A 16,862-nucleotide genomic window follows, 5' to 3' on the forward strand; every position below is an offset into this window, starting at 1 on the left:
ATTTAATTAAACGGGTCAAACCCTTTAATCATATATAGCTCTATAATTTTGTATTGAGTTCGTGTTAAATTTTGCGATGCATGTCACAAACATGAGTACAAGACTATAAAGGACAACCCTAAATCTTTAATTTCGTGTCAGATTGGTAGGTTGTGTCAAAAATTGCCAATCATGTTTATCTTTCTGAACTTATTTAAGCACATGTCCGAGCAAATAAAGTTTGAGTGTTCTCTCATATGAAATTGTTTATTGCACCATGCAATATTAGGCAACTTCATTACACGAAATTTGTATCCAAAAGTGGCCTAATTCCTCACAGATTGTGTTGATTATTCCTTCGTATTATTTGGGTAATTTGGTCATGCTATAATTGCTTGTTGGTACGTAGGTTATTTATTAGGCAGTGCAACACACACACTCTCACACTCACCAACACATGTTACTTAGACGGCAGCGTTTTAATTGATAAGAGGGTCTTTTCTGTATTATTATTATTATTTTTTTTTTCTCTCTCTCGTTCGTGTGATTTTCCCGAGCAATTGGAGTGGCTTTTAAGTAGAATCTTTATAACCTCTTCCCTCTTTTCTTTTATGTTAATTTTTTCCTATAGACTCTTTCCTCTTTAAGATGTACCATATATATATGAATATGATCATGGGTGGGTCAAAAAGACATGCAGTTGATGCTCTTATAGGCATGATAGATTTCTAATACACAATGCTCGAGCACTATGATATATCAGATACCTATTCTCTGAAGGGATGGAATTAAGAATTTACTTTGAAGGAGGTTAGATTATCTTAAATTTTTTTAGGGGCCAAAGTAAAATAAAAAAAAAAAAAAAAAAATTAAAAAAAAAAAGAAGAAAAAAAAGATATATATTCTTATAATATATATATTCTTAATTGAGTTTTCATTGATGATGGGTTTTAGTTTCCCAAAATGGGTTGGACATACAACTTATAATGATGTACTAAATATTATTAATTGACTGATCTTTTTGTTATATATTCAATTTAATGCACCTTAACTATATAGGAATTTGATTCCCACTGAATGTATATATGTAACCCTATTAGGGTCAGGAGCCTGTGATTGGTTGACTCCATAAGTTTTCTATATATAGGCTAGATTCTCTGCTCTTCACAACCTTTTTGCAAACCCTATCAAAGGAGATGCTAGCTGTAGCAAGTTATTTTAACTTCTGCATATTTTGCTGTAAAGTCTAACATCACAAACCCAGGCAAAAAGGAAGATGAAAGAACTCTAAAGAGTAGATCAACAAGAAATAGTTTAATGTAAGCAGCCATTTCTATATAATTAGACACAAACTTTATTCTGTATCCGATTGAGCAGTAAATCTAAATTGTATATCTTTCAGAAAAGCATGCATATATATATATATATATAAAGTTACATGATGATCAATTGAGTCAACTTCAAAAAGGAGCATAAATATGCATCTGACTCAAGATATGTTCAAAATTATCAGTTGGCTTCTCTATCGGATGGGTGTGCACCCCTTCATAAGTAGTCACTACAATGCCTTCATCTTTGGTTAGGCGTTGAACTTGCTTCTTTACATTGCATCCTTGATACGTACACCGATAGTAGCTTCTGCAAAAGGAGAAAAATTGAAGTTTTGTTTGTCATTAATTAATTGTGAATTAAGAACATCCTACAGATAATTAATTAATATGCTTTATAAATTAATGTAAAATATAAAACAGGAAAGGAAAAGCGGCCGAAGTAAAAAGTGAAAGAGAACGCAGGAGATTTTGGATGACGGTTCAACCTTAGAGACTCACGTCCATGCATACACCGGCCACTAACATAAGTGCCCTTAGGGCTACATCTTTGTTATATATTTATATTTAATTGTATGTTACAAGTTGTTTAAAACATGCTCTATATTTATAAGTAGATTGTAGTAGGTAAGATAGACTAAAAAAGAAAGAAAATTGATGAGAGGCCTACAAAGAAATTAATTAATCAAATTAAGCTTAACATGGAGAATATTCTAACAACAACAACGTAGCCTGGCGGGGTAGTTAGTGGTGTTAATTATATAAGAATGTCCAAGACATATGATATCTTTTCATCGTACTAAACTTACAAGGACCATCCAAGCAGCTGGCTTCGTGGAAGGACTATTAATTCAACATTAAGCTAACAAAATGTGAGTTACAATGTTCATACATATTATAATCATGAATATATATTTACTGAAGGAGTTAGGAGCCGTATTTTCCATTGTGGCTATGAAGATTGTTTGCGGATTTAGATTATCATCAGATTTGGTCTCATTTTAGTTAATAGTTTATAAGATTAAGATCCATTTAATTAAGTTCTCCAGACATTCAATTATATTTTTCAGTTCTAATTATAAATGTAGGACATTATGGAGGGACGATTGCAACATTAAAAATATCAATGCCATCAAATTAAAGCCGTATTTTCCATCACGAAGATCGAGAGAAGACCTACAAAAAAACAACTTTTTAAAGCTCAATCCAGCTTGTTCTAATGCACAATATATAGCTTTCTGGTAGCTCAATCCTTTAATTTGCTTGTTCTAACGCACACTACGTACGGCTTTTCAGCCCCCATTTGCTACGATGAAGGGATGAAAGACATATACCATGTGACTTTAGATTACGATCTAATCTCATCTCGTCTTAGTTAATATTTTATTAGATTAAGATCTATGAAAGTTGTCCTAACATTCAGTTATATGATCATCAGTTCTTAAATGTATATAAGACATTATATCATGTCAAACTATACGGCTATATGATCTATCAAAAATCCAGCAGAGAAAAATGAGAAAAATGTAGCAGTTTTTTTAATATACATATATAGTTCTCTCTCTCTCTCTCTCTCTCTCTCTCTCTCTATATATATATATATATTCATGTGTCTTTAGATTTTCATTTTGTTAATTAATTTTTCCTTTTGTTTTTGAAATAACTGCTAAAAATTATGTGGAAGAATGTTCAAAGAGAGCCAATTTAACCCATACGTGTAACACTCAGCTCACTTGCTATATTTTAACTTGTATTAAATATTGAAAGGTGCATGGTTTAATTAAGAACTTTCATTAAGGGGCCTTTACACATGTAATTCTTGAGAATTCCTCGTACGTTAGTATATGTTGTCTTAAAAGAAGAAGAATATATAAGATCAGCTGACAGAGCTAGAAAACCCTAGAAGAAAAACTTTCGAAAACGTATAAACCTAGCTAGCTAGCTAATCCATTGTCACAGAAATCCCACTAATTAATTTGCACTACTGTTGAGGGGTTCGAGCTATGCTGCTTGCTTGCATGTACATCGATCACATCCATAATCAACCCACAGTACTTAGTTTGAACACTTCAATTCACAACATACAGGTAGTGGGAAACAATAAGGTTTCTGGTGGGGTCTTTACGCACATAAATCAGATCTAATAATTAATTAAAGAGCTAGCATCGAAATGACACTTACCAGATCCCCAAGAAAAAAACCCCCACAAAAGAGTGTGATGATTAGTGAAGCTTAGAAAAGAAATCAACTAACCTCGGAAATTTGTTGTTCTTTACTGCCTTTTGGCCATATTTCCTCCACCTATAGCCATCATCAAGTATGTCAACCTGACTCCTTGTTTGAAAAGCATATCTAGGCTTCCTAATCTTCTTCTCCGCCACCTTCTTCTTTCCTGGTGCTTTCACCCCACTTTGATCATCATCCCCAGCAAAGCTTCCACTATGAGAAAACTGTTTATTAGCTTCTGCTCTCGAACACTCCCCATGAGAATTATGAAAAACATTAGAGATTTCCATGTTTCTTGAGAAGGGATCGTAATTACTTGACTGCCCTGCAGACGAAGAAGGGAAAAACATTTGGTACTTCTCCATAGAAAGGACAAGGACGAGTACGAAGAAGGAGAAGAAGAAGAATGTCTATGAAAAGATGGGGCTCTAGTATATAAAAAAGGTGGGGCGGCTGGGTGAAATTCATGACCATGTAATTCATTATATATATATATATACGTAGGAAATTAATAAATAAGAATAATTGAATAAAAATTCCAAAGAGATATATAATGTTGAGTGATGAGAAATTATGTCGTGAACGGCACGAAAAATGTATGTCTAAATGGCTGAGAAGATTAGCGGATTGATTAGAAAAGGAAAGGTGGAAAATGGTGGCGGCTTCATCATTTGAAAAAGACGTGAGTGAATTACATTTAATGTTCGTACAAACTAATTAAAATTATGTTTTTCTACGCATTTTGTATATATATATATATATTAAGGCTTGTCCCCATCTATACGTTTATTTTATAAAAGAATATAAGAATATGTTTTTCAATTCAATACATAAAAAATAAAAAAAATAAAAAAAATAATGACCTTATATATAAACGTTAATTATTCATATGGGTGGCACTCATGCAATATTTTTCATTCATTTTAACGCTAATTACTAACATAGGATGTTATTTGTAGATTACTAGCAATTTTTTTTTTTTTTTTTTATTTGTCCACACAAAGGAAGGGAGAATGATATTCGAACTACTAACCTCTGTTTCATGACGCGTGGTTTACAGTCGATTGAACTAACCTTTGAGAACGTAACATACTAGCAATTGGATTCGATTAAGTGTTATTTTTTAAAGTTTGATGGTCTAAAAATTTTAGATTAAAAAATCACTTTTTTTTTTTTTTTTTTTCAATTTTAACTATCAACTTTAATTATTGCATATAAAGGACATGAATTTCTTCCATTGAAAGCAACTTTATAAAACTGCATTGTATTTAATTAATTAGAAGCACATGATTTTTTAATAATTTTATTAAAAAATTATGTACTTCTTAAATGCTAATTAAAAAATAATGTATTTCTTACTTGGTAAAGGACACGTAACAAAATTTACAAACTAGGTTGAAAGAAATTTGGATTCCCATTTAAATATTCATTATCAAGAATTTCTTTACTATTTAAAAATTAAAAAATAAATAAAAAAAAGGGAGAAATGAGAGTGATAAAATAAAAAACCTTTTTTTTTTAACATTTTCTGAATGAATAATGCTCAGCTGTAAAGCAACTGACAAAAAAAAATTTTTTTTTGCTAAAGTAACTAACCGAATACAGATGATTTTTCACCTAAATTTATATTTCTACTGTATTTTATTTTTATTTTTTCCCTCGTATTGATTAATATTAAGGTTGGTGTCTTGGTGATGCTTTCGTAGACTAGTAGCAGTTGCCTAGTTTGGACTCAGACAAAAACCATCGATCACACGTGTACGAGACCATTAAGCCCCCATCACTCTATCAGCCCATAATATTTCAACGTTCTTTTCTTCCTTTATTACCCCTTCCTGTTTTAGTGTTGGCTTCAATTTTCACACGTGTACGGGACCATTTATGTTTCTTAGCAAAAGACTGCCATTTTGGCTGTGTTTGCCAAGAGGCTGGACAGAACCAAAGGTTGAAGTCTTTTATGCTATTTATTAAATTAACGGAAAAAAGGAAGATAGGATGCGGATGTAAGAACTATATTTTTCACCTTTTTTTTTTAAAGAAAAAAAAAACTATATTTATCAGGTAGAATTTATAGGGCTAAGGTGCATAAGAATAAATGCATGAATGTAATAGCTTCTCTTATGAAATATTTATTCTATTATTTGGTTATCTAGCTATTTCCCATAAAATGAGGAATAACTATTCCCCTTTAAAAAAGGCAGTGAATAGGAGAATATGAATATAATAATTCTTTAAATAATATCTCAATTTTTTTTTCCTTTTGCCAAAAAAAAATATCTGTATTCCTTGTCTCCCTTCATAAGGGTTGACCCGGAGTGGTGAACCACTCCAATTTGAGGAGCTCTAGAGGTAATGCGACCAACTCCATTGCCATCAAAGGTGGTTGCAGAACTTGCAGGCTTGCAAGTTGTAACTACCCTTGAAAGTGCCATCCGGTGGTCACGACCATCAAATTGGGTGGTCCAACCATCCCGCGTAATGGTTGAATATTATTTTTACATTATTTTTATGAATAATGATATTTTAGGAAATTTAGATAGAAAATTTGTTCGTTTTCTTGTAAATTGTTATCACCAAACAAATGAATATAATTGATAATTCAATTCCAACAACCCATTCCTATTTACATATAATCAACAATCCTAAATTGTGTATTGTTGCGTTGGCAATTTTTGCATAGTTTCCTCACAGCCAGTAGAGAATACCTTCTGATACTTATCCCCCCCAAAAAAAAAAAATTAAGAAAAAGTGTGTCATGATCATCAACTAAGCAGTCGGGTCATGACCAGATAGGTTTTGGTGTCCTATGGTAAATCTTTATGTCTGCCTTTTAATTAATATTTTTATAATCACACACAAAAAAAAAAAAAAGATTAATATTTTAATGGTTTTTTTAATGACGACATGAATGTGGCGGCAGATTCTTGTGGCTTTATACTATTCTCTCTTTATCACATTTTTCTTGGCTGCCCTCTCTTAATCACATTCAAAGTCCAAAACAAGTATATTCTACATCAATATTAGTATAGAGATCCGTGATAAAGGCCCTTTGATAGAGCACTAACCATTAATCTACTACATCTTTCTTTGTTTATTCATCAAAGTTTCTTATCCTCCTTGCTAATGGGGTGCATGGAGCCCCTTTATTATCAAATCAAACGTTTAGAGAGATAACAGAACATGTTTGGAGAAAGAGAGAGAGAGAGAGAGAGGACACCTATTTCTTGAGTATATATTTATCTTATTTTTTTTAATATTACTTTTTGGCAAATCGCCAAATAAAATACATATGAAATGGTTTATTTTTATTCTATTCGTAAATCGGTTTTCAAGCGTGAGTTTTACTTGAAATTTGTATCATTTGGTATCAGATCGGCCAACCATCACATCAAGTATAGGAATGAATGGGTTGTAACTCTATGGTCGTGTCATTAAGTGGAGATTATCTATATGTTTGATTAAAATTGATAGAAGAGTGAAACTACCAACAGAGAAAAATGGCTACCGTTTTGTTGGTATTAATAGAATAAATTGTTCGTAGAGCATAATAGTATGTTACGTTTCTAAGTATCTCTTCAATATATATCAATCGATTGTCCATTGTGACATGAATTCACGTGTTGATGTTAACCATTTCTATCAACATCTTGAAAACCCGAGGAACCTTCCTAACACTCACCTTACGTTGATGAAAAATAATATATTTTCGTCATTGTTGAAGGTATTTGGGTTGCAACTCTTTACATTTTGAAGTTTGGGAGACGAGGAAAGTGACCTGAGCTGGGCATGTGGGTTTGAATCTTGACAAAAAGGAGTGCAGATAATTGAATAATTTGTGTTAGGTCCGCGCAGCCCCACCTTGCATTGGTTGGATTTTTCAAAAAAGCTTTGAAACGTCAAATGGTCACATGTTAGTTGGCAAGGAGCCTTTTCTATAAGCTCAACGTCACTCCAACCTTCACCTTTCAAAGACTTTTATTCCACTTGCCATAAATTTCACCGATCCTACATCACAGGACAGAAAATTCCCATACCCGCCTCCCCTCTGCTTCATTTTTTTCTAGGTTTACGGTGCCAAATTCTGGTCTCTTCAACTCAACTACGACCAAGATATTTTCTTACAATATTATTTTTTTCCTCGTATTCGAATTGGAGTTTAGTGGGTTGTTGACTATCTAATTCATTCCAATTTGATTTTATTTTGTTGCATTTTAACCATGTAAATAGTATCATGAACCGGAGATGATCATATTCCATTGAGTTACTTGTATCTAAATATATTCTATTCGGATTTTTCAATTTAGTAAAATATTTTAAGAATATTTGATTTTGATAATGGATAAAGTTTTCCTTCAAACTGGATTAGAAGAATTTCTTTTAACCTAGTCTATAAATTAGTGACATGTGCCCTTTTTTTTGAAGTGACACGTGTCCCTTTTTTAAATAACATATGAAATGCACATATTTTTTAATAAAATTTATTCCAACAAACCTAATTTAGATGAAAACTTTGTCCAAATAACAATATAACAACTCTTTAAATAGCTATTTAATTTTTAAAAAGCTGACTTGTTTTTTGAGACCTCCCATTAACTTTCGTATGATACTTAGAATACTTCAGGATGTCTAAATTAAAATTTAATCTAAATGGAATAGTTCTCAGCAACCAAGCTGGGCTGAAAAGTGGACAGGCCTAAGTATTCAAACGCAACCCATAGGCCCATATGCTATGTATAAGCCTATCTATGTGGGTTTGCCAGCACGTCCCCGTCCCATAGGCCATATATTTATATATTTATAAAATGTATAAGCATTCATTTATTATTTGTATGTATTCTTATTAGGATTAGGAATATTAGTTGTTTGTTTGATTTAGATACATATATTTTCCTGTATTTTAAATTTTTTTTGGTTTAATAAAAATTTTTCCTTCTCCTTTTTGTTTTATCTTTCCAAAATATAAAGATCAACAAAAACATTAACAAAGCATTAACAAACGGACAATTTTCGATGTTGAATGGAATAAATGGATGCTGCTCTTGTTGAACGGCCGATGCTACGTAATCTGCGAACTTTCGGGTATGTCTAGAAACAATGGAACTTTTATCAATGATTTATATTTCTTATAATCTTTTGTGTGGACACTATACAGCACGTGAAAAGATTAATGATGTCATCTGTTTTAAATTGATTTTTTATGTTGAACATTTGAAAAAAAAAAAAAATTGTCACTTGAAACACGTCACATTAACGGGTATATGAAAATTATTTACGCTTTTTAATATATGTTTTGCACTTAAATTTTGATTTTGTGAGTAACAAATGAATTAACTTTGATAGCTTATTCTAAAGTGTGGCCAAGATCTATTTCTACTTATTAAAATATTCATTAAATTAATTATTTTTTTTATCGGCATTGTTCTTATCATTTACCTCAAATTTCAATAAAATATATCATGTGTTGATAGAAATGTTAAAATGTTAATTAAATAATTAAACCGACAATTTTGTTTTTCATGCTTTTAGAGCAAGTGATATGTGTAGCTGCCTGTGATATTTCATGAACAGATTTTAAAACTCTCATTCTCCAAGATACACAGTTGTGCTAGTAATTATCATATCACTTAATCCTTTGGATTGATTGAAGCGTCCATGAATTATGACTACCAGAAAGCAGAAACAAAGTGGAAAATTGAACCTCATGGCACACAAATATCCATCAATCATCATTTTGAAATTTGAACATTGAAAGTTCCTTCCCACCGCAAAGTTTGAAAAAATGTGGCAATAAACTAGTCAATTCATTTGGCCGAAAGGAACCGGTAACGATTTTTTGGGATTAGGATCTCTTATAATAATATATTTGTTTAAATTGCAAAGAATCCTATGCAGTTGTGAATGACTCCTTACTCGATTAGCACTGTTGGAGTCTCTCATAATTTTCTGTCCGATTATAAGAATAAGCAATTGCAAGTCTCAAAATTTTCAATGACTTAACCTTAGGTTATGTGTTGTTGGCAAACTTAGTGTCACAACTTGTTATGTTGTAAATCTAGGTTTAGGGTTGAAGTTAAAAGTTCCTTCCCACCTCCAAGTTTGAAAAAATGTGCCAATAAACTAATCAATTTATTTGGCCGAAAGGAACCAGTAACGATTTTTTGGGATTAGGATCTCTTATTTTTTTTTGGGATTAGGATCTCTTATTTTTGGGATTAGGATCTCTTATAATAATATATTTGTTTAAATTGCAAAGAATCCTATGCAGTTGTGAATGACTCCTTATTCGGTCAGCACCATTGGGGCCTCTCGTAATTTTCTGTCCGATTATAAGAATAAGCAATTGCAAGTCTCAAAATTTTCAATGACTTAACCTTAGGTTATGTGTTGTTGGCAAACTTAGTGTCACAACTTGTTATGTTGTAAATCTAGGTTTAGGGTTGAAGTTGAAAGTTCCTTCCCACCTCAAAGTTTGAAAAAATGTGCCAATAAACTAGTCAATTCATTTGGCTGAAAGGAATCGGTAACATTTATTGGGATTAGGATCTCTTATAATATTATATTTTTTCAAATTGCAAAGAATCCTATGTAGTTGTGAATAACTCCTTACTTGGTCAGTACCGTTGGGGCCTCTCGTAATTTTCTGTCCGATTATAAGGATAAGCAATTGCAAGGGATCTCAAAATTTTCAATGACTTAACCTTAGGTTATGTGTTGTTGGCAAACTTAGTGTCGCAACTTGTTATGTTGTAAATCTAGGTTTAGGGTTGACGTTGGCTTTAAACTAAGGCTTAAGAACTTGGTTCAAATTGAAGAATAAAATAGCTCTTTCACAACCTCAATCGTATTGCAAAAGTGCTCATCAAATTTGCTGCACGTAATGTATTATTATTGGATAGATCACAAGCTCAAGAGTTGATGTATAATAATCAACAAATGAAGGAAGAAAAACTTCATTGAAAATAGTCAACTACGCAGCTCTTTCCGGTTGACTGTCAATGTGTGTAGATATCTACTAAACAAACCTGATAAAGAGATGTGACTCACATATAAGAACGCATCCTCGGCCTTGTAAGAGATTGAGCTCCATCCACAAAAATGGTTGTTCCAGTCATGTAACGTGATCCATCACTGATTAAATACATGACAGTGGAAGCCAGATCATTCTTGGCATCAAGCCATCTCCCCATTGGTGCCGCCTCCTTCACCAACTTTTCTGCCCTTTCCTTCCCCACTGACACTGGATACTCATCTTCAATGTGCAAGCCACGTGCAATTGCATTAACTCTCACTAGGTATTTTCCTATCTCCATTGCTGATGTCTGAGAATAGCCATAATATAAAAATTTTGACATTGTTACAATTCTAAAAGAATATGAAAGGAGAAAGAAAAGGTACTAGTAGTTGTAAATGTACTCCTTATGGGAGGTGCAAGTTTATATCCATTAAGATGGAAGAATCCCTAATCCTAATGCTTAATTTCTGTTTATACTCTAAGAAAAATGCTATTTAGTAGATTGGTATATGACTAGACAGTTTATTACATAGCATTACTCATACGATCAACATAAAGTTAATAGCATCACTTCCTATCTCCAATTCCCTTCTTCATCCTTCTTGCTGCTTGAAATCATTGCACTCTGCACTCTGCAGTCAATAGCACATGATCATACCATACTTACTCTTCTCATGCACAGTTGGTGCTAGCACCAACTCTGCATGCTGGATTAATAAGGACCTTGGAATTGACCATTAATGTGGTTCTTGTTTAATACAAAAACTAATCATTCTCTTCCACTATTGCAAATAATCTTCTGTGATCACTATTCTTTCAATCAATTGACACAACATTTCTTGGTGACAGACATTGTCAGCTCAAATAACCATAGCCCATTCCAATTATTGGGAACAGGCTAGTTCGTTTTTGAATTTCGGCCCATTTGATGCCATATAGATGAAAAGTCATCATGGATTTTCTTGCCACCACAACCAGCCTCCTTGTTCCCCTTCCTCATCCTTCTAGCAATATCCCTAAAGTGCAACAGCTACCACATGGCCTTACCACATAATATATAAACTCCCCTCCACTTGCCTACAATTTGGTGCTAGCCCTAGCTCCTCAACAAATTCATAACTTATTCTCAAGAAATTCATAACTTATTCTATCATTCCTTGTCCTGATCGATCTGTCCAACAGGCTAACATCCAACCAAATCTGATTAGTATGCTGTATACAAACAATATTAGTGATCATGATCTGAGTTTATCATGGTCATGAGACAGGAAAGAGTCATAATTTGGAGAATCCAAGTGACGTGTCAGCAGTGGAACACCTTGACAGCCATATTACAGCATGTCACACAAGTGATAACGCTTTTTTTTTTCCCTCTCACTCTCAGCTTTCTGCTCATAATGAAAATTAATATGACATGAAAAAATCAAATTGTCCAAGTTCAGATCCTATTTCTAACCAAATGTAAAGGCAGTCAAAAGGCAAACCTCAAAACCATTACTTCAAGGTATTTCTTAAGGTTCATGTCAGATACTATCCTTAAACCATAATGAACCTTGATGTCAACCAGGTTTATTCACAATCTATACGCGTATACTTATATGTTTGTCCACGCATGCTCCTGTGATGGATATATATTTAGGCAGAAGATCCCACGGAAGAAAATAAGCAATGCAGAAGATGTAAATTACTGCTTATAACAATTTCTTACCCTGACTAACTGCTGCAGTCCTGCCATACACGAACCATATGCAGCAGCTCCTGGATAAATCCCTCTTTCAGCACCAATTATCGAGGTCAAGAACACAATGGAACCTCCAGATTTATAGTCTCGCATTCTTTTCCCAACAGCCTTTAACAGAAACCATGGAGCCATAAAATTAATCTTCACTATCTTTTTGAATTCATCTTCAGCTAACTGTAGATGGTCTTGCATCTTTCCTGTTCAAAAAATCAGAAGAGATAAATCTGATTTCTCAACTCCAGTGCATCCCAAATATATACAAATAGAAAAATTTTACAATTAAGCTGTGAAATACAAATGTATAAGAGCATGCACAATGGAAGAGCCAAATTTTTATGCAAAATGGCTCCTCAAAACTCACTTTTATCTAGTTTAGCTAATGAATTTTTAAATGCATCTGCATCCGATTAACTATATTTTTATCTATATCATTTAAATATTATTAAAAGTGAGAAAAGTTTTGGGAAAAAGAGAACATGCAGAGAAAAAGTAGGAAAAAATTTGGGAAAAAGAGAAAACAGGTGAGAGAAACAATAAAAAATAAAATGGCTCCCTTAAAAAATGTTATTACATTTAGCTTTTTTTTTAGCTCTTCTAATCAAATATCTATTTTACATTTTCTTTTGGCTAATCCAATATAGGGGTTTTTTAAAACATTTGAAGAGTCATTTTAGATAAAAGTAACATTTGGCTCTTCCATTGAGAATGCTCTAAGGAAGCATGACCCTAATATTAGTTGTTCACATTTTTTGTGTAAAAATAAAAAAATAATATCAGTTGGACAATACACTTTCGACCTGAATACAATCGTTCTTCAGAAATGCAAAATACCTCTTATCAACTGGCCACCAAAACTCCTAAATTGATACTAATCCTAAAAAGGGCTTGGTCAAACATATTTTATATTATCTTCATTAAAGTATCACTTATCCCAAAAACTTAAACTAATAGCAAAGAGTAAGTTTAATCATTTAATTAATACTTTAATACTCTCCTTTATGCATGGACTTAAACTCTCCCTCAAAAAAAAGTGAGACCTAACACTTGAAATACTTTAACTGAAAATTAAATTGTAAAATTAGAGTTTAAACTCAAAATGTCCGCTATGATACCGTGTTAAATCACCACTAAATAATGAATAAAATAGAACCTGCTTTGATCCAAATCAAACAATTGAGCCTTATATAGTGTTTTTACTTGACCGCAGAAATATAATATTATGTGCCAACTCTCTTTTTTTGGATGAATGAACTTTTTATGAACAACAACAAAGAATACAACACTCTCCAGCAACACCCTGGAACCTCTTGATGCTAAACAGCATCAATTACAAACACACTCCAGCAATTACAATCAGCCACCAACTCTCTACAATTTACCTCTACAAGCAACATCAAACAGACACACTCCAGCAAACCACTGGTAATCTCTATTGCCAGTGGCGGAGCCACGTTAGTCTTTGGGGGTGCCGTGATTTTAAAAAAAAAAAAATTCATTTTTACTACCCACGGCACCCCAAAAAATTTTGATAGCCCATAGCCTCTCTCACTTTATTCATCAAGAGCACGAGATTACCTACAAAATTTTTTAGGAGAACCTATCCAGTACACTCTGTCAAGGAGGCGGAACATTTCTGTTTTAATTTTACCATTTCAAACTTTTAGATATGTAGGTTATAGAAGGAAGAAGACGACCCTCAAATCTTTGGTTAAAACGCTGCGCTTCAATTATTACAAACGGGGCGTTTAATATGCCAACATCACATAAATACTACAAGTCTTTAAAAGTTAAAACGATGTGTCTTAAAAACAAGGCTGACTTCTAAGTGCTGAGGTGGTGTAAGAAGAGACTACTTTTCAAATCACAATTCCCTATGACTATGGGAATTAGATGTTCACGTGAAAAAACGCTTTCTGTTTTTTTTTAAAAAATAAAAAATAAAGGAATTTTCCCTCTTTTCCCAATGGCTACATTTCTTAAATCATTTTTTGATACTTGTCTATATTTCCAATATTCCCTTAGCCTTTCCTCAAGACAAAAACCAATTTATCTACAATGGCTTCCATCAAGCCAAGGATCATCTGGATGGAATTGCAGTAATCCACCACAATTCCCATAGTCATGCTTTAGATCTACCAATTTCCTATAAACAACTTCATCCATTTTAACATCATCTCTTTCATTTTCTATTTTCTACAAACCCTATGTTTGCGATGGTTCTCCTAAATTTTGACCCTAATGTGCCCAAAATGCATCAAAGGTGAAGATAAATTATAAGTTACATTTATATGCTTTAAACAATAATTAAATTTTGTTGAATTGTTTATTTATTTTGTTAATTATATTTTTAATACATTTTGTTCAACTTTGTTTTTTGTTCAATTTGGGGATTTTCATTGTAGTTTAAATTTTATTATACCCATTGGATAAGTGTTTTTGTTTGGAAATTTTTGGTGTGTTGTGATTTTGTTGATTTTGGGTTCAAAAATTTAGGGTTTAATTTGAGATTTTGGGGATTTTGCTATATTGTTGAAATCTCTAGTTTCTTTTTGAGTTTTAGTTCTACCCATTGAATTAAATCATATGATATGGGGAATTTGTTCTGCCCATTGGATTTCTATGCATGATTTAAGCTCCGAGTTATTAGATTAATGGGTTGAAAGCTTCAATTTCACTATTATTCATAGTATGAACATAAACCCTAATTTGTATAGTATGAATTAAATTATGGCTTTTGGTATGAGAACACTAGGATTGCTAATTGGATGGGTTAATTACATTTAAAGTGTTAATTATCCCTACACTTTCATGAGTTCAATGAAAATTAATGCTTATGGGTTTAAGTTCTAATATGTCATATTAGAATAATTGCCTATGAGGTTTAGGTTCTAATATAAAAATTGAATTACCAAATTTTTAGGGTGGAAAAACTTTTTAGGACGCCAAAAAAATTTTAGCGGCACCCCAATATAAATTGTCTGGCTCCGCTACTGTCTACTGCTATACAAAGCAACTACCTACAGATTACACCACAACTCTCTAAACTAAGAACTGAACAACTCACCTCTCTGCAGACTACATCATCTGCTTTATACAAAAACAACAGCTCCTAAACACCCTTCTATTAACAGACACCAACATCCATTAAAACAATTTTGTTTGAGACATACCCCAACTACTACAAACAGCTACATTCTCATCAGTTGCCTTAAATTTCCCCTTCCCCACAACGCTATTTCTTACCTCCCACCAAATTTTCTGCAATACTTTCTCCTCTGTATAATATTATGTGCACACTCATATATATACACACATTAACAGTCTTTGAATAAAAGATTGCAATGAACATGATGCCTTTAAATGAATTTAGGGAACTCCCAGCATTTCAAATGTCCAATGCAATCGCTCGTGAAGTATTCACCTGATTTTAATTAAATATCATTATCAATTGAACTCCAGATGGGAGTTCATAAAGATTCTAACAATAAAATATAATATTAATATTAGATTACTCACTAAGCCAGACAGGTATACCATACCTTCATACGTATAACAATGTACAAAAGCATCCAACTTTCCCAATATCATGCATGCCTTAGCGACTGCCTCACCAAAGGCTCCCTCCCTGTCATCCTCCATGTCTAAACCAACCACCTCCACCGGCACCACGCCCTTCAGCGAACCAGTTATATTTTCGGCAATACTTCGAAGACAGCTCTCATTGCCCATCAAAACCAACCTATTAACAAGTTTATAATCAGCAAAATTAAGCAAAATTAATAAACAACACGTTATTTGACCCATCTGTTTGAGAGAAAATGTACCAATTAGAATAACCCAGAAAGAATAAGATTCAGAAGTCAGATTAATGTTTCCTTTTCCACCATTTTCTCATCAACCAAACGCATACATAACATGGAATTCAAGGACTGAGAATAAAACTCAACCTGCAGCCCCGTTTGGCTAAGTGGAAAGCGATATTCTTCGAAATCTCGTCACCACTGGAGGTGAGCAACACTTTCTTCCCTGGAGTCTCCATTCCTGAAACCGATTGTGGGTTGTACTATTTGTATATATATATATATATATACACAGAAAGAGGGCTTGTTTGACAAATGGCCGAACGGGACCAGAGTCAAAATTATAAATAAAAATTGGGGAAACTTAAGAAAACCCCCCTTAACTTCAAGCCGATTTTAAAAACTCTTCCTGAATTTTTAAAACTCTCACTTAGGCCCCCTGAACTTCCGTTTTCTCTCACTTTGGACCCTTTTAACTTTTTATACCTATTTTACCCTCAACCAAAACTACGCCGTTTTACCCTCAACCAAAATTACGTCGTTTTGGACTCCAAAACTACACCGTTTTGGGCATTAAAACTACAACACCTAACCAGCCCAAAACGATGTCGTTTTATGCATTAATTTTTTTTTTTTAAAAAAAAAAAAGCAAAATAAATAAATTAAAAAAAAATTAATCGGGGTAGCTGAAGCCACCCCATAGCCGATCTAGGGGTGGTCAAACCACCCCCATGGCCTAGGCCACCCCCTTGGCCAAAAAAAAAAAGGGCGATCGG

General features: G+C 33.1%; 2 protein-coding genes across 2 annotated transcripts; both read right to left on the bottom strand.

The window, feature by feature from the left end:
* Window positions 1–1,406: 1,406 nt before the first annotated feature.
* LOC132183122 (probable WRKY transcription factor 75) lies at window positions 1,407–3,910 on the bottom strand. The gene is made up of 2 exons (XM_059596520.1): window positions 3,561–3,910; window positions 1,407–1,617 (listed from the first exon to the last, which is right to left on the bottom strand). The coding sequence occupies exons 1-2, from the start codon at window positions 3,896–3,898 to the stop codon at window positions 1,440–1,442; spliced, it is 516 nt and encodes a 171-aa protein (XP_059452503.1). The 5' UTR covers window positions 3,899–3,910; the 3' UTR covers window positions 1,407–1,439.
* A 6,523-nt stretch (window positions 3,911–10,433) lies between these two features.
* LOC132181205 (uncharacterized) lies at window positions 10,434–16,338 on the bottom strand. The gene is made up of 4 exons (XM_059594321.1): window positions 16,234–16,338; window positions 15,826–16,025; window positions 12,254–12,483; window positions 10,434–10,852 (listed from the first exon to the last, which is right to left on the bottom strand). Exons 1-4 carry the CDS (start codon window positions 16,323–16,325, stop codon window positions 10,574–10,576), a joined length of 801 nt encoding a protein of 266 aa, XP_059450304.1. The 5' UTR covers window positions 16,326–16,338; the 3' UTR covers window positions 10,434–10,573.
* Window positions 16,339–16,862: the final 524 nt, after the last annotated feature.

This window comes from Corylus avellana, chromosome ca5 (assembly GCF_901000735.1).
Source record: "Corylus avellana chromosome ca5, CavTom2PMs-1.0".
Classification (NCBI taxonomy): domain Eukaryota; kingdom Viridiplantae; phylum Streptophyta; class Magnoliopsida; order Fagales; family Betulaceae; genus Corylus; species Corylus avellana.